This window comes from Neopelma chrysocephalum, unplaced genomic scaffold, assembly GCF_003984885.1.
Source record: "Neopelma chrysocephalum unplaced genomic scaffold, ASM398488v2 Primary Assembly neopelma1_42, whole genome shotgun sequence".
NCBI classification, from domain to species: Eukaryota; Metazoa; Chordata; class Aves; order Passeriformes; family Pipridae; genus Neopelma; species Neopelma chrysocephalum.
In genome coordinates, this window is record NW_020897700.1 from 14,004,293 (window position 1) to 14,030,740 (window position 26,448).

The 26,448-nt window shown below is 39.6% G+C and overlaps 1 protein-coding gene across 3 annotated transcripts; it reads left to right on the forward strand.

Moving 5' to 3' along the window:
- Positions 1-3,506: 3,506 nt before the first annotated feature.
- AADAT (aminoadipate aminotransferase) lies at positions 3,507-23,257 on the forward strand. Of its 3 annotated transcripts, XM_027676726.1 has the most exons (15): positions 3,526-3,556; positions 4,660-4,728; positions 5,285-5,367; positions 6,403-6,571; positions 7,527-7,659; positions 8,328-8,402; positions 9,713-9,922; positions 10,464-10,529; positions 11,684-11,766; positions 14,238-14,334; positions 15,165-15,226; positions 17,610-17,674; positions 19,077-19,183; positions 20,310-20,411; positions 21,224-23,257. In XM_027676726.1, exons 4-15 carry the CDS (start codon positions 6,411-6,413, stop codon positions 21,263-21,265), a joined length of 1,203 nt encoding a protein of 400 aa, XP_027532527.1. In that variant the 5' UTR covers positions 3,526-3,556; positions 4,660-4,728; positions 5,285-5,367; positions 6,403-6,410; the 3' UTR covers positions 21,266-23,257. The 3 variants fall into 3 exon arrangements, with proteins under 3 accessions (XP_027532526.1, XP_027532528.1, XP_027532527.1); XM_027676725.1 differs by lacking the exon at positions 5,285-5,367 and having other exon boundaries at positions 3,507-3,556; XM_027676727.1 differs by lacking the exons at positions 5,285-5,367; positions 14,238-14,334; positions 15,165-15,226 and having other exon boundaries at positions 3,507-3,556.
- The last annotated feature ends 3,191 nt before the right edge of the window (positions 23,258-26,448 follow it).

Consider the following 26,448-nt stretch of genomic DNA (forward strand, 5'->3'; position numbering starts at 1 on the left):
AAACGTCAGGAAATCACTCAAGTATTTCACAAGCCAAAGGACAACTAACATCACATCTCTTCCACTAATTCTCTCCAGAGCCAACACTCTCCTACCAGTTTTAGCTTCCCACAGGAAAACGAGATACCTCTGATCTCTGCAGTAACTGTGTCAGTGGATGTTCATATCCTAGATTCAAACTGTTCTGCACTGCTGAGATCTTCCTGATCTCGGTGGCTGCTGCACGCCAGTGATGGCTTGCTGCATACAGGGGCTGTTCTGCAAACAGAAAGGTACTGCCAAAGTCAGCATTTTTCCTGGGGAAATCAGACTTTGGCAGAAACAATTTGCTTCTGATGGTTAAAATGGCTGATCTCACACTTCTCCATTTTCCGGTCTTATGCGATTTTCTCATGGGCAGCCATTCCAATTCGTCATGTTAAAATTCCCACCTTCACACTGTAAGGCTATTTTGACAGCTTCACTTTCCAGCTCTGTTGTCCCCAACCAGCAAGAAGCATTACTGGACGATATTTAACCCATTCACTGAAAAGCAGGCAGCCAACCTGTTCAGGCAGGACTCCTTAATTTCCAGGTTCAGCAGCTGCCTGCAGTGAAGCAATTACAGTCAAATACAACAAGGCAATATGATTTTACCTGGAATCCCTATTCATCCCGAGCTCGCTGCCCGGACTAGCGGTGCGTACGCGCCATCCTGCGGCCACCGAGCGCCGGTGCGAGTCCGGCTTTGCCAAGGCAGCCGAGGACCGCTTGGACCACCACCGCCGAGTTTTTAACCCTTCGAGAGCAGCTTTGCTCCCCACTAGGTCCTCTGCAGACAGTACCATATTTTTCATACACTCACATTTAATTGATGTGAAATGATCCCTTCAAATAAGGCACTCAAATCTTACAGAATAAACATGCTATAAAACAATAAAAAATTTGTAGTGTCCCAGGCTTTAGCACAGCTTCTTAGAGAGATTTACACTTTAGACTGGATTTGATACAGTTGCAAAAACAGCAACTTGGTTAAATTTTGGTATTTACTGTCTCAATTCCTTGTCCAACTCTTCATCCTCTTAAAAAAACAAATACCATTTAGGTATTTCTGAAGTCCTTATGGGAGAAGGAAACAGTGTAGTAATAATTTTTCCCTAATCTCCTTATTCTTCTTAAATCAAATTGCTTTAGGTTTTTTTGTTCTCTTTGTTGGCTTTTTAACATATAACTGGACATAGCTTAGCCCCAGTGTGTAGAGATTTTAGAAAGTGGTGGTATAGTTTCACATGACAGGAGACATTTCTCATTAAGAACAGCCATATGTAGGCCTTACTGATGCTTCATGAATCATGCAAGACTTGCAGCAAATCATCATTGTTCTAAGTTTGCATGTAATAAACAAAGACAGCAAAGGTATAACTTACATAGTAGGAAAACAGAGCACTCAACTTGTGGTTGCTAAGGAGTATAAACAGTGATGCAGATATCTGCCATACGAATCCAGCTGGGATATGCATCCAAACAATTGCATACCACCTTTTATTTCAATAGGGTGACACCATAATTGGCTAAGGAACCAGACAACGCCCACAAAAATAAATGGAAAACCTTCTTTTGACTTCTCCAGGCATTGATCGGTGCCACACTGACAACCTGGAAGTGAAAAAATCATTACATGAAAAGCAGCTCAGATTCAATCAATCTTTCACAGCCAGAACCCCACAGAAGTTCAGTATCTCTCCACGTGTTATTTCACATTTATATACCCACCTTTTCTTTTGTCTGTACATCTTACTATTAGAAGGCAATTACCTAAATTAGAAATTCTTCAGGTCATTAAAGCTAATAAAATTTGATTTTCAGTGTAAGAGCATTCACATGCCAACTAAGCAAACAATCCTTCCTCACTACACCACAAACAGGGTAGGAACTCCATTTCTATTTCAATCTACTACATCTAATTATGGAGCCTTTCAGCAGATCCAAACACTGCATAAAGTCATCCAAATTAAAGAGGGAAAAAAGGCATCTTGTTAAGACACCTCATCTTTTTTTTCAAACCTCAGCTTTGCCTTCAGCAAGTTTTGGAATGTGCCAGTTAAAACGTGCTTTGAGCACTGGCCACCTTAAAGCCTGATGATTTACTAATTTAAAGCCTAGAAATGCTCCTGCCTCCAAGCTATCTACTAAGACTTCAAATCACACCCGATTTTGCATGTCCTTGCACTGTTTTTTCAGACTACTTTATACCTAGATCTCTCTCTTCCAACTTGCACTCAGGAGCAAGGGCCATGACAGCCACAAAATGCTGAAGTCAAAAGCCATGACTAGAAAATGACATTGTGTCTCTCATGTCTTTCTAAGTAGCACCAGCTACAGCCACGTGTTGAACAAACAGCACGGGACACCCAGCAAGGAGGGGACATATTACACCACATCCTGCTTTTGTTTGCACTGATCCTACTCATCTGGGGGCAAAAAAATTACTTTCAGATGTCTCACTTCAAATTTTAATTTTAATACTGTTTCCTTTTATGAGTAGAACCTTTAGTGGAAATATGATAAAATGGATTAGAGGATAAGTGACCAGAAGATTGAGGGAGGTGATTTTGCCCCTCTACTTTGCTCTTGTGAGATCCCATCTGGAGTGCTGCATCCAGCTCTGGGGTCCCCAACATAGCAAGAACATCAACCTGCTGGAGCAAGTGCAGAGGAGGTCATAAGGCTGATCAGAGAGCTGGAGCACCTCTCCTGTGGAGACAGGCTGAGACTCAGGGTTGTTCAGCCTGGGAGAAAGAAGGCTCTGGGGAGACCTTAGAGCAGCTTTCCAGCAGCTAAAGGGACCCTACAAGAGAGTTTGACACGGACTTTTTACAAGTGCATATAGTGATAGAACAAGGGGGAATGGCTTCAAACTTAGAGAGGGTAGGTTTAGACTGGATATTAGGAAGAAATTCTTTACTGCGAGGGCGATGATACACTGCCACAGGTTTCCCAGAGAAACTGTGGATGCCCCATCCCTGTTAGTGTTCAAGACAAGGCTGGATGGGACTCTAAGCAACCTGCTCTAGTGGGAGGTGTCCCTGCCCACGGCAGGAGGGTTGGAAACAGATCTTTAAGGTCCCTTCCAACTCAAACCATTCCGTGATTCTCCTCCGTTTTCCCTCATGGCCAGCCCCTGCTTCGCCCCGGCGCTGGTGCCTGGCCCTGGCCGCACCCCGTGGCGGTGCCAAAGCTCGGCACCCGCCTCTCCCTGCACCACCCGGCTACAGCCCTCCTTCAGGGGCACTACACAGAAGGAACCGGCGGGGGAGCCGCGTGTTTTACGGCTTTCGCAGGGATCCACAGGGCATCGGCGTTCGGACCCGCTCCGCCACTCGCCGCCCAAGCCGCTGCTGCGGCCGCTCCGCCCGCGGGCCCCGCTCCGCCTGCGGCGCTCGGGCGGCTGCGCCGGACGGGGCCCCGTCCCGCTCCCCGCCCCGGGGCCGGCCCAGCGACCGCCCGGGCGGGCCCGCCCATTCCTACCGCGGGGCCGCCGCTGCTCACGGCCTGGCAGCTCCGCGCCCTCCCGCCGGTAGGTGCCTGCGGCCGCCACCGTCCCCTCGGGACAGCGGGGGCGGCGGGTCTGAGCTCGGGGTGGCCCTGGGGGCTCCGTCCTCGCTCCGGGGAGGGGCTGGGCAGCACTTGGGTATCCGGGGTGTCTCGGCGACCACCTCGGGGAGGGCGGCGAGGCACCTCCTCAGTTATCCCTTAAATCACAGCCGGAGCCAGCCCGTGTGTACCATCAACACCGCGCCTCTGCGGGGGGAACGGGCTAGGGGGTGAGCGAAGTTGAGATATTTTTAGAAAGCATGAGGTGTTTTTTTTGAAAGGGGCCTTGCTCGGTAGATCACTTCTAGTAAGTGCCAGCACATGCGTGTTGCTGTGGTTGCTGTTTGCCTGTCCATTTCATTCCTGTGCTTCCGTTCCCTTCGGAGATTCCCGTGGCCTTTCCAGGCCTTTAGAGTTCCCGCTGGACTGTAGTTCACTATCCACTGAATCTCTGTGGGCACCAGCGTAAAGGGGGGGAAACACTCATCAGATACATTTGAAAGATATTCTGAATGAACTTTTCTAAAAAAAAAAAAAATCCACCTCTAACTTGACAAGTGTTGTGACTTATAATGATGGCTTGCAATTGTAAAAGCATTTCAAATGCAATGCTTAATACAACTAAATAAAGCTGAATCCTTATTAAATAAAAAAGAGCTGATGGTTGTTTAAGATCCGTCAAATCTTCAAATTTGTCATCTGCCTTTAAAACTCCACAGCTGGCAGTAAAGGAAGGGGGAGAGTGTTTTTATGCTCTTCACTGGCATACCAACAAATTCCTTGGGTCAAAGCTGTACTGCTGTTTGTGTTTATCAGAACAGGAGCATATCTCTGACCCAATCTCTCTGTGCAGTTGTCATTGGAAGGCAGTGACAGAAACTGAGTATGAAGTTGAAACCTTTTCCTTCAATTTATTCCAGCGCTAATTTTAACCTCATTACGTCCACATTTAGTTTATGATGGAGCACATCTATGAAGATGAGGAATTAGAAGCATTACTTGTGGGAAACGCACGTACCAAAAGCACACTGCAGTTCCTATTCACTTTTCTAGCTTCATGTCCAACTAATTACTCTTTCCATATAGCTATGAATTATTCTCGGTTCATCACTGCTGTGAGTGCAGCAAGAAAAGCATCTCCGATAAGACTCCTGAGTGAGTATATGTCCATTCTTCCCAGTTTCTCAGAAAGAGTATCATTCTATGTTCTGGTCTTTGCTAAGGTATCATGGCTTAAAGACTTCAAAAGGTTTGAAAGAAAACCATGCTGTAAGCAGACAAGCAAGGCCAGATAACTGCTTTGACTTTGCCAAGTTGAGACAACAAACAAGTATAAAGAAAAACAAAGTGAATAGCCTTGAACCATTTCGGAAACCCATCCAGAGATAAGAATTGGTATTATCATTTCAACAAGTGTCTGAAAAATCTCTGCTACTGTCTCTGAACCAGGGCTTTGAGCACAATTTGCTACTGAGTTTACAGTGGTTGTCCAGAAACAAGCAACTCCTAATGATTTGAAATTCAGTCCCAGCATAATATTTCTTTCCACCTAGCTTTCCTGTATCCTGTTTATGTCCATAAATTCCTCACCACCATCACCCCCTCTGTATTACTACAATTTCCTTTTCCATATTACACTGTCTTGAGGCTACCACATTACAGTCTTCTGTGTGACAGATAGAAAAGGTTAACTGCCTACTTGTTTACTCAGTTGAAACCTATGGAGACCTGCCAGAACGGGAGCTTGAGACATATATCAGCAGTTAAGCCTTCAGGGGTCAATTTCCTCTCTTGGTAAGGGGCTGGCATTTGCTGTGCTGCTTAAAATGCTTCATACAGGTACAACTAAGTCAAGTAATTCACTCTAGGTAGTCTATTTTTCAAGTGATACATTGATACACGTCATAGCGCAAATATTAAGTAGCACAGTTCCTGCAGAAAGGCACATTCACACTGCAGTTTTGATGACAAAGTAAATCTCTCTTTACCAGGCCAAATGTTACAGGCATAGCCCATATTGTTGTACTAACTGATAAGAATTAATTCCCCGTGTTCTAGTTTGCTAATAAGTAGTGGAGAATAAATTTGAGAACAGGAGGCTTTAAGCCAGATCTGGTGTCATCTCTCCTCTCATATCTGATGTAAAACTGTCAAGCCAGTATGAATGCCATCTTCTGAGCTCTTAGATTTAATGTAGTCAAATGCCCTTGCTGGATTAAAGTCCAGTCTGCACTGCATAGATTGGATCTGAGTGATTGTGAAACTCTGACTTTTAAAGCAAGAGTTAAGATTTTCTTCATGGTGAATTACTTATACAGTGGCATTATTTAGTGGCCTCTGCGACTAAAACAAGGCTGACAGAAATGTTTCCACTCCCTTATAGAAAAGCTATCATCATCTGTCAGCATACCTGCGCTACTGCCACATCAGCTGAAGTGAGACTGAACAAAAAACAAAGTCAGTCATTTCAAATCAGTCTAAACAGAAGATCATTAAGATTTTAAATTCTTGAAGCTCAAAAGATCACAGGCACAGAAGTTTTAATGATAGAATAGTCCAGATTGTTTTAAAAGAAATTATAGTTTTTTAACTTCAGATGATTTTTTCTCTTATTCTGTCCTGCCAGTATCTCCCTCTCTGCCTCCCCAAACACCTTTTTAATCCAAACAGAAAGAAGAGTTTAAGAAGAATTATCCTTTTTAATTCAAGATAGTTTAAAAAGTGAAATATGGAACAAATTCCTCTGGACCATTATTATATATTGACTAAAGGATAGGATCAGCGTTGCAATAATCAAATTGTAACCACGGTGTTTTCCTTTTAATCTAGCTGAATTGATGCAGAAATCTCCTCCATCTCTCATCTCTCTGGCTGGAGGGGCACCAAATCCTAACCTTTTTCCATTTAAGAGGGCAACTGTTGACATTGGACATGGAACTCCTATTGAGATTGGGGAAGATCTGATGAAGAGAGCTCTTCAGTACTCAGCCTCAGCAGGGTATCTGTCACAGCTAGTTGCACTTCAAGATGCCAGAATCAAAGGATCATAATATCGTTTGTTATTGCATTAATTCACCCGTGTTTTTAAAACCTGTTCATAAACCCCTTTTTTCCAAAAACAGATTCTTTCAAAAAACAGGCATCTTTCAATTTGCCTCACTCTAAAACTCGAATCCTAGTAATTCTCAAGACAGAGCATTTCCTGGCTGTTATTATTTGAGAATCTAGACTCCCAAATCAGATATTAATTAAAAGATACTGCATTACAATATGTAGTTTCCATATTCTGGAGTATTTATGTTCTTTTCATTTGGCACCATATATTAAAGTCAGTATGTACAACTTCTGGTAGTGGAGGTATTTGTAGTTGTGTCATTTTTGGTACAAAACTTTGGTAAAAAAATTGCATACTGCTACATTACTTAGTGCTCACATGAACTCCCCAGCAGACAGCACTAAGTCAGGCTTGGGACAGGTTTGAAAAAATACTTGAGTACCTACAGAGTCACACAGGGCATTAATCAGTTAAGACTTTTCTTAATATTTAAATGAACCCAACCATTTGTGAAGATCCTACGGGTTTTAAAGACTTTTAAAAAAAATCTGTTTCAGAAATTCTTTTAATCTGCAGCATTGAGAGCTTTGTGAAATTGCCAAATTTGAGTACAGAATGATCACTTCTAGGAGTGGATACTGTTCAACCTCCACCTTGTTTCATCCTTGGCAAATAATTTCTGCCAAGACTTCAGTATGATAATTTGGTGTATGGACCACAGATGCCCATCTCATTTGCATAATTTGATAAAGCAGTTATAAAAATCACATCTAAGTGTATCTGTGTGACAGTTGAGGTCAGATTCGGGACTGTGTGCTAGATTTGGCAGTGATTTAGAGGAGTAGCCTAGCTTTGGCCTGTATAAGATGTTAGATGCACCTTCTTATTCATGTTTCAGGATTCCAGAGCTGTTGTCTTGGCTAAAAGATTTCCAGCGGAGCCTACATAATCCCCCCACAGCCGATTACAGTCCTGAGCAAGGACAAATGGAAGTGTGTGTCACAACTGGCAGCCAGGAAGGCTTGTGTAAAGTATGACCAAAAGCTTCATATATTAAAAGCATTTCATTCAGAGAGATGTTTATTCCCGCATCAGTTCATTTGTATTCAGCATTAAGTGCCACTCTGTAACTATATGCAGGGTACTTTGTTAAATGAATGTCTGACAGTATTATCAATACAAGATAACGTAACTGAAATGAAATTGGTGTGGCATTCAAGTCTGTTGGGACTGCATAAATGTTCCAGTAACCAAAGAGCCTGTCAGAAAATATGTAACATTCCATGTTATTCAAGTGGTGCAGTAATAAATACATAGATGCGTTATTTGCTTTACTATATTCTGTTCTAAATATGTTTTCTTTTTACTTCCTGGTTTTTTTTAACTTCCTGAAATAATTACCCTTTATAGTCCACTCTCACTGTTTATTTGATCCTTTCTGTAACTTATACAATAGAAACAGTGCTTCAGAGCACTGTCTTTCCATGTCAAATTGGTATTCTCTAGCTGATTACCTAGCTTAATTTGGCTGTAAAGCAGATTTTTCATCTGTTCATTGCTTTTCTCACAGACAGGATAATTAAATGGTTAGAGAATTACTAATATCTAATCAAGATTTTTAGTCCCACTAAGTAGTCAGAAGTATAAGCACGTGTACAAGAATGTAGCAATATTTCTAAAATAGACTTTTCTTTTGCAGGTATTTGAAATGCTCATTAATCCTGGAGACAACATCCTTTTGGATGCACCCACATACCCTGGGACACTAGCAGCTGTAAGTATTCATTAGCTACAAAACACTGTAAATGTTACATTTGAACTAAACTGCAATTTAGTACCTGATCTGCAGTCTTATACAGATTGTTCACATTTACCATAGAAAAAGTATCTAAGAATCAAGATTTTAGAGTTCAACTCTAAATATTTATAAATATTAATTCATAGAGGGTTTTCTACTGAAAGTTCTATAAAAACTATTCCAAATTCCTCTTCCAAATCTGAGTTCATTCAAGGTTCATTCAAGGTCACATTTGATTGGGTTGGAAAGAAATGACATCAGGACCTAGTTGAATTGAAGCAAATTTGTAACAAGTGGGTGTTTTAACATATTAGCACGTTCACCAGAAGTATTTCATTGTCAGATTATACCATAACTATAACTAGTGTAAGATTGGAATAGGCCTGAAACATCCATATATGACTATGAAGAAGTGAATTAGTCAGAACTATACAAAAGTAACTAAGTTTCCTTCTGACAAGTAACTTAATCAGTATAAAATTAAATGTCAGCTCAAAACATTTAAAAGCTGTAAGAAGGCTTAGAATAAATAATACACCACAATTTCAGTGTAGTCTCCCCTTGCATTAAAAGAAATTCTGTTATTGTTTGCTGTGCTAAATTTAACTATATGTTGTCTAATCAGCTGTACTTTGTTAGAAATGTATTTTGACAATGCAGCAGCTTGCATTTTTACTTAAAAATGCAGAGCACTACATGGTACAAATTGAAATTCCACAGAGGATAGACAGCAAGCTTTTTCATTGGTATTTTACCTATATTTTTTCATGCTGCTGTCAATATGTCATTGCAGTAGCATCATTTCTTTCTCCTTTGTATTGCTGAATATATCTACTGAGAACATATTGTTTGCCCTTTGTCAGTGAAGGATAGCTTATAGTTCTGGCACTTCCACTGAAGTAGAGCATAAGTTGTCAGTAGGAAGCAAGGTACTATGAACTTAACTGTCTGCAGTGAGAGCATGAGGACACAGTTCAAATTCACAAAATCCCTTTCTGCTTGAAAAACCACATGTGATTTCCTAGAGAAAAGCTGCAATTGAACATCAGAGTTACCCATTTCTTCTCAGTTTGCTTAATAGGGCAAATAAAGAGTAATGTGGAAAGTTTGACAAGCTTTACAGGAAATTCAGGCAAACTTTCTTTTGACTCATGAGCAAATGGAGTTTGAGGTAGCTCTAAAATCAGAAAGACAGTCTTTGTATTGATGATATTTTACAACACCAATGACAAAAGGAAGACCTTTGCATTACATGATTGTGACAGTTTTGTTCCTTCTATCAACAGCTGAGACCCTTGGGTTGTAATATAATTAACGTTCCTAGTGACCAACATGGCATTATTCCAAAAGCTTTAAAAGAAATTCTGTCTACTTGGAGCTCAGAAGATGTAAAAAATCATAGCCATCACCTTCCCAAATTCCTGTACACTATTCCAAATGGGTGCAACCCAACCGGCAACTCTCTGAGCACAGAGCGCAAGAAGGAGATTTACCAGGTATGTAGCTGGGGCCTTGTGAACCTTGTAGGTAGAAATGGATAAATGTCAGTCTCATTTCAGTTGAGGATACTCATGTGGTATTTGGGCCCATTATTGGTCCAGTAGACATTCCTCCTAGAACTTGTTTCTAGAAGAAGCTCTTTCATGACAACTCTCCAGAGGTGGACTATGCATTAGATACATTGTTTTTCAATAGTAGCTCATTGATGGCTGTTACCCTTTTGATGTGGGCTTCTAACTGGACTTCCTGCAAGCTGCCTGCACAATTTGCTACATGGAACAGAGCTCCAGTTACTTACATGGGTCCTTGTACTACAGATACTGTGTTTACTCTTATAATTGCTTCATGTCTAAAGTCGGCACTTGAAAGCTTCTCATGATGGGGCCTTGTATATAATGAATGACCAATCAATAGGAGCATAATATGATCCTGGTAAAAAAAAAAAAAAAAAAAGGAACAAAAACCAAACCAAAACCAGAATGAATTTACAGTGTCTTTATCTTATAACAGATCTTTACTTTTTATTCGTTTCTGTAGCTTGCAAGAAAATATGATTTCCTCATAATAGAAGATGATCCTTACTACTTTCTTCAGTTTGAGAAGGTAATTTGTCTTCCATAATCCTTAGTAACACCTTATTTTCTGGTCCAGGAGAGAACTAAGGTTTGAGCCATGGACGCTCCTTCTTCATGTCCTACCAAGGTAGTTGTAGGCCTCACAGTCATTTCCCCTTTCAGTCATTGTCCCCTTTGTGACATTTTATGTCCTGTTAATCAGCGGTTCAAATTCCTCAAGCCTCATACAGGATAGAATTTCCTTCAGAAGTCAGAAAAAAAGCAAGTGTGTCACTGAAGCAGCACTGAAAATTGCAGCCTCTTAGTGGTCCTTTCAGACCAGTCTCTTCTTTCATTCAGCAGAAGACTTCCAACTCCCATCTGCTGTACCCTATTTCTACCCCTTTGCCTTTTGGAAAACCCAAGAGAGTTCTCCCAGGTACCAGAGAAAGTGGTACTGGATAGGTAGCTTCCCTTCTTCATGTAAATTTTCCCCAGATTTCACATGTGAATCTGCAGTTGCACAGTCTGCAAAAGTACCTAACTTCTGAAGTGAACTTATAAAGCAGTAAAACATTGATAGAAGCTAAAGTTCAGTATTTTCTATTTTGAAATACATTTTTATGGGATGAGGCAATAAAACAGTTTCACTGAATAGTATTCATTGAATACTATTGTGTAGCTTTGTTAGAAAGTGTAGGGGAGAAGGTGTAAAAGCAGAATTCTTGATAAGTAAAAAGTATGCTGAACTCAGATCATCACAATTTGGTCATATCTTCTGATTTCAGTTTTTAATAAAGCAAAGCAAAAAGCTACAGGGCTCCATTTTAGAAGTCACAGTACCTGTTTACTCCACAAAGAAATCTTGGCAGAAAAATCATTATTTCTCACTCCTTATTGCATCATACCAAAACTTGAACTGAGCACTTGTATGCTGAACAGTGGGCTAAGTAAGCATCAAAAAATAACAAGGCTGATTTCTTGAAGACTTTCGTAGAATATTGAAATCACATCTCAGACAGCTAGCCTAAACAATCACTTGTCAGCAAGTTACTGTAATATTTTCCTTGGAATACACATCTGTAAAATATTTATTATCAAAATATTTCTTTTAGAAATGAACTGTGTCTTCATGGTAAGGAAAATAATTCCATCTTAGTCCTTACTAGCACCTTGAATTTTATTTTTTATTTTTATTCCAAGCCATGGGCTCCAACTTTTCTCTCAATGGATGTGGATGGCCGAGTTATCAGGACCGACTCTTTCTCTAAAATTCTCTCATCTGGGTAAGGCCAACTGCAGACTGCTTATAGCATTGCCTATTCAGTTAAGGCACAAGTCTTTATACAAGATGATCAGACATGTCATAGTGGTTTTTCATCTAATAACTATCCACTTGTGGAATTAACTTCTAAATCCACAGCTTTTCACAGTCTGCTCACTTTTCATGTAATCTCTTGGCAGTCATTTAACTCCAGGTTCTGTTTCTCTTCTGATACTGATACTTAAGCCCCGGTCCCCAGGCAACCCATTCTTGCAGACCATCTAGGCAGAAAGACAGATGCTGGATTCCAGCTATGTTCCCGGAACTCCTAGGAGCTTTTCTCTCTTCTTTTTCCATTTCTCTTTCTATCTCTTACCATTCCTCTAGACTCACTGAACTTGCAATAGGAAAAAGAAACGATGGCATCATTCTTCACAAGCTATTCATAGGGTTATACTTATATCTAGCCCTACAGTTCTTTCAGGTTGTTTCCACCTGCCTGAAAAAACTAAATTGGCTGTTTTCCATTTCACACTAGTTGAAATATTTGATTTTTAACTTTCTTAACCTCATCCTTGAGAACGTGAGGAGACAACATGATGCTAAGTGTGATTACACTTTCAGAAGTGACACTATAAAATGGCATGATGCAATTTTATCTTTGCCAAAGACACATATGAACTTACTGGTTCGATTTTTCTTCAAAGAAAAACTTCAGCCAGTCTGTAAAGATGGGTAGTAAGAATTGAAGCGTAAATAATAATCTAGTTTATCAATCTAAATTTCATTTCTTCTGCAGTACTGAAAGGGAGTGAAAGAGTAAAGCCATTTGCCACTTCTCATCTGTTGTCATAAAGCCTGAGCATTCATGATTTTTCAATGTGTGAGAACCTCTTTCCTTCCCTTTGATTTATGTAATCTTTATGGTTGCAGAGGAAAGCTTACAAACACAGAATATGTCCAGAAGTCTCATATTTAAGAAGCTACTGTAAGCATCAAAACCCCTTATTTGTTTTTATTCCATAACTTTGATACTCAGCTTCTAAATTGCATAAGCCTGGGGCTTAGGGCAGTATTAAGATACAGAGAAACTTAAATGCGTAAGAGATCCTTACAGTATCAAAGAAATGGTTACATGGTTTCCTACATACAACTCTGTCATGGTTTGACCTGCTCCCCCTCCCCCGGGGGCGGGGCTGGAAGTGGTTGGTCCCAGGTGAGTTTCTGATGAGGGGCCAATTGGAGCTGTTTTTTGCCCCTGTGAAATTAGCATATTACAACAGCTGGGAGGAAGTTGTTGGTAGAGAGAGAGAATCGAAGCCATGAGGTGAGGCAGAGGAGAGAGGCCTACGGGCCCCTTGTGGGGGGCCAGGCGCTCTTCCCCCCCCAGCTGGGCTGCGAGGAGCCCAGAACAGTATTATAACTGGACTGGGTGCCTGTGGCCAAAGGCTAGGGGTTTTTTCCCCCCACTACCCAGGAGAGGCGGTGGCGTGGACTTTAGAGGCCAGCCAGGGGGTTGGAGCTAGCCCCCCTGGCAGGCAGGCATGGCATTGGAGCCAAGCCAGAGACAGGTCAAGGGGTGGCCCGGAGCTGAAGAAGCAGCTGCAATCATGCAGAGCTGGAAGAATTCCAGGCAGAGGAGAGAGCCTGAAGCAGTCTTGCTACCACCTTTCCCCCTCCATGGCAGGGGAGGAGGTGACCCTAAGCTGAGACTGAAATAAAAACAGAGAGACGGGCTGAGGGGCTCGGAGGTGCCCTACATTAGGTTTGGACGAGGGCAGCTGAAACCGAAGGACGGGGAATGCGGGGGATGCCCCCCCTTGCTATGTGGCAAGTCGAGCTGATGCTGCAGCTGAAACAGAGAGAAGCCAAACCAAGCAGGCTTTTTCTGGGTAAGGACTTTGGTGAAACTATTTGGGGTATAAAAGACTGAGCAAAAACCCAGAAACTCTGCAACCTGGGGTGGAAGAGTGGACTCAAAGTGGAGAAGTCCCTGAATATTACTTCCTGGGAGGAACCTTCATGAACCAGGGAGAAAGGACTCAAAAGCTGACTCCCTGTAACTCATGATGAAGACCTGATGCAGCAAGTGTTCCCTTGCAGTCCAGGAGGAGACCTCAGCAGAGGCCAAGGACCTGGTGGGGGTGCAAAAGACCCCTTCCCCGATACCCCAATGACAGAGACTTTAGCTACCGCCCTGAAGGTTTTTCTTCTGAACTGATGTGGGAGGGCCCTCAGGCCTGGTAGGAATTGTATTAATATGGTGCATTTATTTGCTTTTTAGTTTCTATAGTTTTTATTCTGTTAATAATAAATTTTGATATAATTCCCCATGCTGAGCTGTGCCTGTCTGAAAACTTCTCTTTCACTTTGAGGGAAATTGTGGGGGAGCTTAGAAATCGGATTTTTGGAGGCTTTCAAACCATGACAGACTCACACAAAGTATTAGCACATTGCGTTTCTGTAGTAACTTTTTTCTATTTTGTTTTCTAGGTTAAGAATAGGCTTTCTGACAGGTCCCAAGCCTCTTATCGACAGAGTTGTTCTACATATTCAGGTTTCAACAATGCACACCAGCACTTTCACACAGGCAAGTACCAAACTGCCAACTGCATTATATTTAGAAAAGACAATACATTCCAAGTATATATTCCATTAGTGAATACCTTTGCACTTTCACAGTTGCTCTGCACTTTTGCAGTTTTCTTTATGCACATTCATTGTGAATTCTGCTAAAGGAAGAGAGACCACCATAGAACTTAGAACCAGAGGCAGAAGGTTGTCTCAGTGCATGGATAGCACAGCTAATATCCCTTAACCCTCAGATTGCAAGAATCTAAATTTGAAATACTTTATATCTCTTCCTAGTAGCTTCATTTGGAAAACCTCAGTGTAAAGCATACCTTGGAAGAAGCACTCATTTTTTTTTCATTCTGCTTTGCAATTAGAACAATACTGGCAGCCCACAAAGACATTACAAAGCAGGCTGCCAACTACAGCCCCTTATGGTTAGTGATAAGGAAAGGAGACATTGAACACAACTAAATATGGCTTCCATCTTCCAGCTCCATTATTTCATCACAGAGGCACTATTTAAGTGGAGAGGCTGATATGGACAGGAAGGTAAAGCAATATACATTGCCCTCCTCTTTCTCCCTGATTACCATATTTAGCTTTCCATCCATTTTTCCCTCCTCCCACCCCAACTTCCAAATGCAACCGTGATCCTTGGAGACACCAGTCATGAACTGTAATGACTTGTTGCTGTTGGCACCTCTGTCTATAAAGGGCTCTAAGAGACACCACATGCAATGTCATGCCTGAGGAATTTTGAATAGTGCATCTGGCTATGTATTTTTTGATGATTGTGGAAGAGTCCTGTTTAAAACATGGTATTGATGATATGTTTTATTTCTTTAGATTATGGTATCACAGCTGCTTCAGCAATGGGGACAAAAGGGTTTCTTGGAGCATATTGACAGGTAGGGTCATGTCATGCTGAATGCCATCATCTGTTATTCTGCTACTTGTTACCTACAACAAACATTTTTTGCAGTAAACAAGTCAAAGGACGTATATCAGTATTAGGCCAAATAGATAAGGCAGATCACCAAGACTGTCAAGTTCACACTAGAGCCCTGAAGAAACTCAGTGTGAAGTTGCAGACATGCAGGTCAGGGCATGTCTCCTCCCACTACAGGCAAATGATCTGCCAGTCCACTGGCACAGGCATTATGCAGCTCCCATCTGAAGAGAACTTGAAAGGATCCTGGAAGCTTCAAGTCAGTGAATAAAGTTTTCATCCCTGCTAAAGTAAATGCTAAGATCACTGAGCACAGAATTTATTGAGAAAGAATCAGCTTCTATAAAGGGAGCTCTTGCCTCACTATGGCAGCAGGGATTCACCTTCTAACATCCTTGATCTCACAATTGTGGATACTGTTCGAAAAACCTCCAGAGAGCAGTGAAGTTCATCTACACACACCAAACATTGCCTTCTTCACCACTCTTGGAGACAGAGTACTGGGCTACAGTTTAACTCAGCAAGGCATTTCCTAAATACTGACTGATAAGCTTTTTTTTTCATTTATTATGCAGGAGGAGCATAGTTTCTTTTGAATATCAGTACCTCATTTTAGGTGCTATACTTAGATATCATTAGAACCACAACCTTCCTACTTCAGTGGGAGTGTGCTATACTCTGTAAAGGCCTGCAACAGGAATGTGTGCAAAGCATGCAGAAAGTTCTTATATATCACTGTAACAGCCACTTCTGTCCTCTGAGCACCTGCTTGATGTTCATACTGTAAACACCAGTACTTAAAAAAAAACAAACAAAAACTGTCACACCAGCCCTAGCATTGCCTTGCTTTAAGAATTAGGAACATAAAGGTAAGTTTCACAGTGAAACTTAAATCACACTTTAGCTCAACTTTCAGCAGTTCCAAAAAAAAATAAATCCCAAATACATCTCTGCACTTACCTTCTTGTGGGCCAAAAAGCAGCCTTTCTCAGGCCAGAAGGTTGTTCTTCCTCTTGAACTAAGGAAAATAGGATTGCAGTAAGGTAGCTTCAATGCTTTAAAACCTTTTAAAGGCAGTTGTCAGGTGATATTGATGAGGCCTGACAGCTGACTGGAGTCTCCTCCAGGTGATTTCATTAGTACAAAGCTGAGTTGTTAGATCATGCTTTTGAGTAGGAGCTGGCCTGTTGTATGGAGCAGCTACATTTTTGGGGCAGCATTGTCTTACTAATTCTTATCATTTCATTCCAACATGGAAGTAAAATAGTAACACAAAGGTAAAAAGCTTTCAATGGAATTTGCGATTTTGGTAAAAACTGCACAAGGGAGATTTACCATTTCATACATAATGTAGCAATAGGTATAGTTGAGTTCCAAAGCTATTGATACTGGAGTTTGTCTTTCAGGTGTAATAAAATACAGCCAGAAATCAAAGCTATTGGTTCAGAGAAAAATCTGTATTTTATCTAAAAACAAAATGTAAAATTATGCAAATAAAATTTGTATTTTATTTTAAAAATACAAATGTGAAATTATGCAAATTTCTAAGGATGTTTTCAGAGATGGGAACACATTTGCATCTGATTTATGAACTCTGTATCAGGCATTTCTCTTGTGTCTTCCGTTGCACAGCTGCATTATTTTATATCAACAAAAGCCACTGCACATGACTTATCCATGTTGAAATTTGGGTTAAGGTCATTTTCTCCAGTAAATGATTGAATTACTTGAAAGTTGTATTTGAAGTGTAAAGGACATAGGTTCAAAAGTCTAGAATAGGGGAAGCTGTCAAATAGGTTCAAAAGTTTAGAAATGGGAAAGTTGTCAAATAATTATGGCAGGTTTATCATATGATTTGCTTTTTACCTTGTCAAATGCCATTTCCACATGTAGCTGTTACACAAATTCAACACAAATGCACAAACATTGAGACTGTGCTTATGCATATGTTTAAGTCCTTAATTTTCTTCAGTATCTGTGTTTTGTGCAGTAAATATTGCTAGCAGGACTCGTATCTACTGTTATAATAGATAGAATAGTATAATATATAACACCTTTCCATGATATATATGTAAAGCTTAAGAAGCAGCCACACAGGGCTGCTTCTGTCTGGTTGATCAGTTCTTTGTTGGAGGTGTGCTGTAGCATTGAAGGCTTCTCTCATACATATACAAAGTTTTATACACACAGTATACTGTGTTGTGCCCATCTAGGATATGCTTATATTTCTATTAAATGTGCACTTAGGTTGTTCAAGTAGAAAAGTTTTGGTTTTGCCTTTGGAAACAAATGGACTCTGAAACACTGTGTGTTCTGACTTTCAATTGATAATTTGCTTTCAGAGTGGTGGATTTCTACAGGACCCAGCGGGATGCAATGCTCGTTGCTGCTGACAAGTGGTTAAAAGGTCAGAGTGCAACAGAGATAATTACTTAAATTTTTTTTCAACTATTTATCATCTTTGTGCTCAAGAAAAATCACTTAAGTTCATCTCTTGACTGAAGTGACAGATAAGCACTATAAGGAAATCAATGACATTAAATATTAAGCTTAGGACAAATTATTTATTGCTGTTGTTTTTATGCTTTTCTAGTGTGACAAGGAGATGGGAAAAAAGCTCACCACATTACGGTGTAAAGCAGTTTTTAAAAGAGCATGTATTTCACTTCATTATGTTCTTATACTTTTTCTATTTAAAATCTCTGTCTTTAAAAAATCGCTGAAATAAAGACCTTAATTTAAAAGAAGATACAAACAATTGCTATGGCAGCAGTGATGATATTTTTTTTAACATCAGTCAATTTCAGGTGTCCCCTTTTGTGGTTAACCATAGAGCACAGAAAGAATTTGATCAACAACAATACAGTCCCGGTTAGTCGCTCACTGCCTTTAGTCAGTCTAAGTGGAATCAGTGATAACTGCTTAAGAACTGCCCACCTACCCTAGGTGGTACTTCCATGGGACATGGGTACTTGGGCACCACACAGTCATTAATGTATTTACTCCTGCTAATTCTGGGTGATTTATATATTTTTCTACATTGCTCTGAACAACCATGGGTTGTTGGCCTACATAGGCTCCCTTTGTCTCAATTCCCCAAGTTCCAAAACTTGGCTAACAGCACAGGATACTGTAAAGTATATTGTGAGAATACACTCTTGTAAAAGACTGCAGGGTCTTCATGTTTTCTAATAATAGAAGCTGTAATATTATGGAAGACAGACCTTTATTTTGTAGATATGTAATGGTAAAATACATTGAGGAAGAACTGGAGAAGAAGATGTTAAGTCAAATAAATAGTTCTTTAAAAAATATGTCCAAAACCACATAAAGCATTCTAAGTAAACAAAAGGTATACAGTAAGTCTGCAGATAAATCCTCTCTAGGCCTCCCATCTCCTCATAACTCCTAGGCTCTCCTTTTCTTTGGGACAAAATCAATATTAATTGTAACTTAAAACACTTTTGTGCCATATTAAGAGAAACTGCAACAGAAAAATTATTTTAGATTGTTCACTTGATCTGAAAGTAATCAACAAATATAGTTTGCTAATGTTTGGGATATCTATAATTCAGAGGAATCACTTTCACAAAATGTATTGAGGTTACCAGAACAAGTGCAGTAGGCCCTTACGGGTAGGAGTACTTTAAATTTGGCAAGTGGCAGCCTGGCTCGGTGGCCTGCATTCCCTTTGAGTTCATTGGAACAAAAAATCCCCAATATCACTGAAACTATGTATCTGTTAAAGTTGGGGCATAAGTTTCTTCCTTGATTCCATTCTCTCTCTCTCTCTCTCTTTCTCTCTCCAGGCTTGGCTGAATGGTACCCTCCTTCTGCTGGCATGTTCTTATGGATCAAAATTAAGGGTATTTCTGATACACAGCAGCTGATAATGGAAAAAGCTTTGCAGAAAGAAGTATGACCTAAGATTTAATGGCTTATGATCTTAAAATGAAAAGTGGGAAAGATAAAATATCTATGTCTATCCACACATACATGCACACATAAAAAAGCAGGGGAACTTGTAATGCATCACTATTGAGTTTGCAAGTCAGGCATTGTGGCATAGTTACTTATTAACAAAATACATTCATGTCTGTTTTCAGATGTTGATATTGAATCCATTTACTTAAATTTAAACTGTTATAACATTTAGTACAATAAGTCCTGTATACAACAGATATATATATATGTATATATAATATTAGTGACAGAATCATAGAATATTCTAAGTTGAAAGAGACCCACAAGGATCATTGAGTCCAACTTTTGGCCCTGCACAGGACCATCCCCAGGAGTCACATCATGTCCCTGAGAGTATTGTCCAAATGCTTCTTAATCTCTGTCAGGCTTGGTGCTGCGACCACTTCCCTGGGGAGCCTGTTCCAGCACCCAACCACCTTCTGGGTGAAGACCCTTTTTCTAATATCCAACTTAAACCTCCCCTGACACCACTTCAGGCCATTCCCTTGGGTCCTGTCACTGGTCACGACAGAGAAGAGATCAGTGCCTGCCCCTCCTCTTCCCCTCACAAGAAGTTGTAACTGGAGTGAGGTCTCCCCTCATTCTCCTCTTCTCCAGGCTGAACAGACCAAGTGACCTCAGCCACTCCTCATACGGCTTCCCCTCAAGGCCCTTCACCATCTTTGTTGCCCATATATATGTAGCTACATGTATGATGGCTGTTTACTAAATCATTTTAATAAGAGAAATTAATTATGGTTTTATTTCTACAATTTATAACCACTGTGTACTGAGTAAACTACACCCTACCTCACTGGTGCTTCTAAACAATTGTGATGATATGTCTGACCCAGTAACCCACCAGCCTTGGTAACCAAAACCCAAGACCCTTTGATTTTGTTGTGAAAAGTCTGATCACAGGTTGCATATTTTTGTCTCCTCATTTTGAAGAGAAGAAATATATTATGCCATGATCTGATATGAATGTTCAAGCACTGGGCCTTCTCAAATTTAATTTAATGTAGTGTTTTAAAAATGCAGAAGTGGTAATAACTGTGTGGCTAATCAATTTTTCTTAGGTATTACTGGTTCCTGGAGGAGCATTTAATATCAATAGTTCAGAGCCGAGTTCTTATGTCAGAGCCTCCTTCTCTCTGTCTTCTCCTACTCAGATGGATCTGGTAAGTGAGATTTATATTTTTTTTTTTTTACATTCTTAGCAAGACAGTTTCTCACACAATAATGCTCCCTTATTTTTACATACTTCTTATATGTTTTCTTGAATGTTACTGTAGGTTTTTAGTCCTTAGGTGATTAAGCAGTGCTTCTGAAGCAGTATTAGCTGTTTCTTAAGCAAGATACTCATCCAGATGACATTAAAGGTACCAAATTTTTAGGACCACTTAAAATTTCTCTGTGTGTCTTATACATGCAGAGTCTCACACTTAAATGTCCCAGACATTATTTATAAATGCTTTACTGAAGTCAGAGTAAGTAGTAAGTACTGCTGTTTCCTTAAGCATTAGCAGGCATCACGTATCTTTTATTTTCCAGACTGTCCATTCCCAAGATTCTGAGACTGAATTACCTGTTTTCTTTTATGTGGGTGTTGTCAATCTTTTGTAAGAAAGAATATTGTTTTTCTTTCATACAGTTTACATATATGTTTTATTTTATTTCTCATTAATTACTTTTGTATGTGTTTTAGGAGCATTTTTTATGTTATTGGCTCTATCTGTAAAATCAGTGGGAAGAAAGATAGGAGACATCTATTGGTGCAGATTTAATACTCATTTAATTCAGATGCTTGAAACAGTTCAATATTTGTAGTTATAATTTCATTCAGTTGTGAAGTTTTGTAAAGATAAGCATTTCTATTGCCTTTTTATTGTTTGTGTATTGTTAGGGCAGTTTTAGTAGCTTTACAGGTTTGATGTGTTGTCTGTTTATGTAATGCTAAATGTAAATATGAAACACATTTTTGTCATTGCAGGCCTTCAAGAGACTGGCTGACCTTATAAAAGAATCTTTGTGAAAAAGCTAACTAGAGCTCTTGCAGCAATTAAAATCATCTCCAGAAAATATTTATTAACATTTGGATTTCATCAGAACACTTTATAAGCAAGCACAATACTGTAGATGTTTCCTTAGATATCTTCAGCTAAAAAAAAGACAAAAAATGGAAGTGAAAAACAATTTGCCTAATTTATTTTGACAAGGCATTTCATTACTAAATATATTACAATTCAGAAAAATTTAAAATACTCAAAACCAAATTGTTCTATTTCCTGTCAAATCTATGGTTTTGTTAGATTTGAATAAATTTTTGTTCTGACTTTTATATTCCATTTGGGTTGGGAAACAGAGAAATCAGTTACTTAGGAAGTTGCACTTGAGGTGGTCTTAGCCACTGTTACTTAATCTCAACTGATACATTCCTCCAACATCTTACATTGAAATTGTTTTGTGTGTCACTTTCCTTCTTGTCCTACTGTATGGCATCTGGTTTTGAGGATTTGAGATTTGGTATTTAATTTTACTAAAGTTTTGACAGATAAAACTTTTGACAGATATAAGGATGTTAAAAAAAAAAGAAACTGATCCAGCAAAATTAGGTTATGATTACAAATAAAACTGTATGGCCTGAGGTCCCTTGCAGTTTGCATGGGCTTTGCAGCTCATTCTCTAGTTTGTAAAAGGTTTTCTGATTGCTGGCTTTTACCTCAGTCTGTGAATAATTACTCTGTACCTGTGTTAGAAAATCTCTTGTTTGCAAAGGCATGTAGATGTGCTAATAGAACAGCTCTTGGTTAATCGGTCAGATGTGTTTCTAAACAGAGAGCGTAAGTAACTGAGTAGGGGGCATAGAAATTCCAGCATACAATAAACATGACCCAAAATCCTGGGACAGGCCAATGGTATTTTACCTCTGTTAATGCTTGGGTGAAACTGCAAGAAAATATTTTAAGTTCATTATTAACCAAATGCAGAGAAAGTTCAAAGTTCCATGTAAATCAAGGAACAGAAATACCTGCATGTTAATTTTTTCCAGAACATTTCACAGTATATTCACTTGTTATATCAATCCAGATCTGATTTAATATAAGTTGAAAATAAAAAGAAAATATAATTTTGAAGGTATTCTCCAAATTCTGTTCAGCTATAGGGAATCTTCTAGCTGTAGTCAGATTTGTTAATGTATTTCTGGGATACTCATTCACAAAAACGAGTCAGCAAGACCCTTATTCTTCTCCCATGGTAACATCTGAGCTTTGCAGGGTTACACAATAGCTTCCATAATCACTATGAGAAAAGTGAGGTACAGCATTGCATTCCTGGGAGCAATGTTAGAAGAATGAAAACGTATCCTTCTTTGCATTTTTCATTCAGAATTATTACAGTTCGAACGCTGCAATTGTTCTGTTCCTGTGTAACACACAGCCTAGAGTGGGCTGTTCAGAACTGTTATTGAATAATAAAGAAAACAAGATGGATTAGGACATGCACCAGTACAACTCAATGGAGTTCTTTTACATATTTGCCCCAGTGGACCAAAATCCAGATTGCAACAGCAGGACTGAAAGTACTGTGGATCTGTAGGTTACAAGATTTTAAAATACAAGGTTCCATACAGAAACAATTTTTAAAGGATGAAGCTTAAAATGGAACTTGCATTCATAATTTAGGGGACAGTGCCCCAAAACTAAACCAACTGTTTTCAACAATAACTCTACAAATTCTTAGACACCACCACTGATGCTCAAGGACTGACATTCAGTTAGATGAAATAATTCTCTACATGCTCACAGTTCAACATAAAAACTGTCTGTTTGAATACACACATACGTTCTCTCTTCTAGTGAATTCCACATAAAAATCTTTTTTTCCTCAATTATTCATTAATCACAGCTGTGCTGAAGGGCACTTGTTTGAAAGTAAAGGGGGATATTTTCCTTCAGATCATTGACCTGTGTGAACCTAGAATTTGTAAATGTGTTTTATGCATAATAAATAGAATTATGTTGAAGTTGCTACCATTAATAATTCCATAAACCTATGGAAAAACTGTTCCCCCTTGATGCACCTGTAAAATTCACAAAGCAGAAGTGTTGTGTGAGTCTCGATGTGTGGAACAACACGTGCACATGATGTGCGTAGCATGGGTTGAGATTTATGTCCCTTGTACAGCAGAATTGTTTGGCTCATGCACAGTAGCTATTCGCCCAGAATTTCTACGTGTTTTTTGTCTGCCAAAAGTGTGAAAATCCCGTGGAACCAAAGTGTAGGTACAAGACAAGGGGCAGCTAAATGACAACTCAGAAATAAGTCTGGAGACCCAACCTGTGGGAAACTGCCCATGTCAGACAGCTCTACAGCACTGCTGCAGCCTCTTCCACAACTGCCCATTACTGGGACATCAGAGGATGTGCTTACTGCACCAAGCCCTTTCACTGCTCTGTATCCTCTCTTCCCCAAAGGTAAATGGTGTCACTTGCATCAGATGGCTTAAACCCAGCTATGAATGAGAGAGGTTTCTTGGTCTTGGATGGATGAAACAGAAAGGCAAAGCCAAAACTTTCATTTGCCACATCATTTCTTTGTATCTGAACCTGTTGCCCACTCTTCCTTTTGTCTCTGAATGGCTTCCTCCAGGAACATTTAATCACAGCGAATTCTCTCTCCCAGGAGACCAGAAACTGTGCGTTAAGAGGTTCAGGGAAACAGCACGTGCATATAGGATTTCACTGCCATTGTTCAATTTGCATTGTTCAAAATATTAATTTAATTGTAGATGCTTCATCACAATCAGGGGGGAAAACAAACTCTCTCTAAATTAAATTAGCTGATAGCAAAACCACCTAATGTGCTGCAAATGGAATGGCATTTTGTTTACATTTAACTAAATTAACATTTAGATCTCTGAAAATTAAGAGGTATATTATTCAACACATCACCAGTATAAATCTTGCTTAATAATATTTTGATTATGTTTTTCTAATTCAGGTTTGGCTGAATGACAATATGACGAAAGTATTTGACAATGAAAATAGCATTAATGTGAGAACTAAAATCAATCTTAAATGATGTTTACACTTTTCCTCTATAAAAATATATTATTTTAACTAAACAGACACATCCATTAATTGTTGCATAAAATGATTTTCTAAACTGAGCCCCAGATAAAAATTGCCTTACTGATAGCAACATCAGAGCTTTCAAAATTTCTACACGTGATTAAGAAATTGAGTTGAGATGTGAAAACTTCCTGTTAAACAGCACTGCACAAGAGGCTCTGCACGTTAGCACCATCAAACAGCGTAAAATGGGAAAAGTTTGTCTGCAAAGACAGTGTTGGCACCCTGAGAGCAGATTTGGGACTGTGGGCTCTCCCCACACTTTGTCATTCCATGGGTCCTGGCTGCCCAAACCCAGCCTGACTCCGTGGAGGGGCCAAGCTCATCCACTGAAATACCTTGTCTGCCTGTGGCAGCCCCTCTCCTGTGGATTTGCCTGAAACCTGCAGTAATCTGGGAAGTAAGCAAAGAATTGATCTTAGATATGCTGCTCAAGAAGCTGCAAAGTGCAGAGATGGCTTGGATGTGTGACTAAATTAAAAGGCAGATCCAGCTTGAGAGGCCAGACATAAAATCCTCCTGGTGTCCTGATGTGCTAGCAAATAGGAAATTCAATCTTTTCTGTGCACATCACCAACAGCCTGTCACCAGTGGAGCGTCTGTGTGGCTCAATAGAGATCAGTGTCTGCCCCTCTTCTTCCCCTCACAAGGAAATTGTAGACTGCAACGAGGTCTCCCCTCAGTCTCCTCCAGGCTGAACAGACCAAGGGAAAAAACATGTTGTTTCTTTCTGCTTCCTAACTGGCATAATAATTTTTCCTGTTATTCTTACTTATAAAGGTCATATAAATTAGGAACTAGTTGTATTTATCAGAAAACTGACTAATTTGTGTTATTCTGTTTAAACTTTCCTTCTGGATACCTTTAGGAACTCCTTACTTTTACTCTCAAGATGAATTAGGTTATTCAGCAATGGTACTTTTATCAAGCATATTACAATAGCAATCTTTTATGGCAACATTTATTTTCCTCCCTAGCAATTCTGCAATAACCCACAGATGTAAGTTCCCACACAACAGATGTGCAGAGAGGGCTTTTAGAAAGCAACATGCACAGATGACTCAGGGACTGAACTCTCTGAATATCAGTCATGTTTGCAAGTGCTGTTTACTATGAACAAGAATCCCAGGGACTCGTGAGTTTCAAAGCCAGAGGAAATAATCATCAGCTTTATAAGGAAGGACATACATTTTCATTACCTCTGAGAAAGATATCCTATCTTGGTTTTAAGGCTTGCAATGATGGAAAACCCACTAGAATAATCTATTGATTAAAGAGCCCTTCATTACGTGGCATTCTCTCCAGTTATGTCACTTGTATTAATTCAGCTATTTCCCTAAAGCCAAAAAGTAAGGGATAAAAAGGATGTTTCAAAAGTCTGGAGCTGCACTCCTAATTAATGAGTTTTCAAAAGACTCTGGAAGTCTCCTCAAAACCTATCCTAATCAAGGAAAAGACATTTCCCTTTTAGACAAGAAGATTTTGTAAAGTAGGTAAAATAGCGCGTGGGAAACACACCAATGGAAATAGCTTCTGTACTGGCACATCAACCTTTGCTGTCTGGTGTCAAAAATAAGGAACTCACATTTTAGCCTTTTTCAATTATCATATTATCATAAACAACATAGACATCTGATGTCAGGAGCATTTTATTTTAAAAGGCCATTGGATCCATCTGTTTTGCATCCTGACAGTTTAGGCCGTGGGCCATTTTGTAAAAGTGGCATTCAGAAAACTGATTTGGAATTCCTTAGCTGTAGTACCAAAACCATGAACGTGGGATGGAGTAAAGTTTGTTCAATCCCCTAACTCGTTCTAAAAGTAAAACTGATTTTCAGAGTGAGTAAAGCATTTAGGAAGGTGAAGTCCTACTGATTATTTTTGTATATTAGACTCCTGAGTGACCAAGTTAGTTTTTAAAATGGAACTAAAATTCCTAACACCATTACATGCTGTTGGTAAATCCCACATAAAAAGTTTCATGATTTAGAATTATAAGGACAAGAGAAAATGTTTGCAATGTTCTTGTGAGCTTCCTAAACAAAATGTTGCAATGCACATGTACACCCTCATGTTGCCTCTG

Excerpts from the sequence above, each read along its gene's own strand:
- AADAT (XM_027676725.1), top strand. The coding sequence starts at position 4,662 with ATGAATTATTCTCGGTTCATCACTGCTGTGAGTGCAGCAAGAAAAGCA. Across the intron at positions 6,572-7,526 it reads CAGTACTCAGCCTCAGCAGG|GATTCCAGAGCTGTTGTCTT; the intron begins GTATCTGTCACA and ends TTCATGTTTCAG. Across the intron at positions 7,660-8,327 it reads GCCAGGAAGGCTTGTGTAAA|GTATTTGAAATGCTCATTAA; the intron begins GTATGACCAAAA and ends TTTCTTTTGCAG.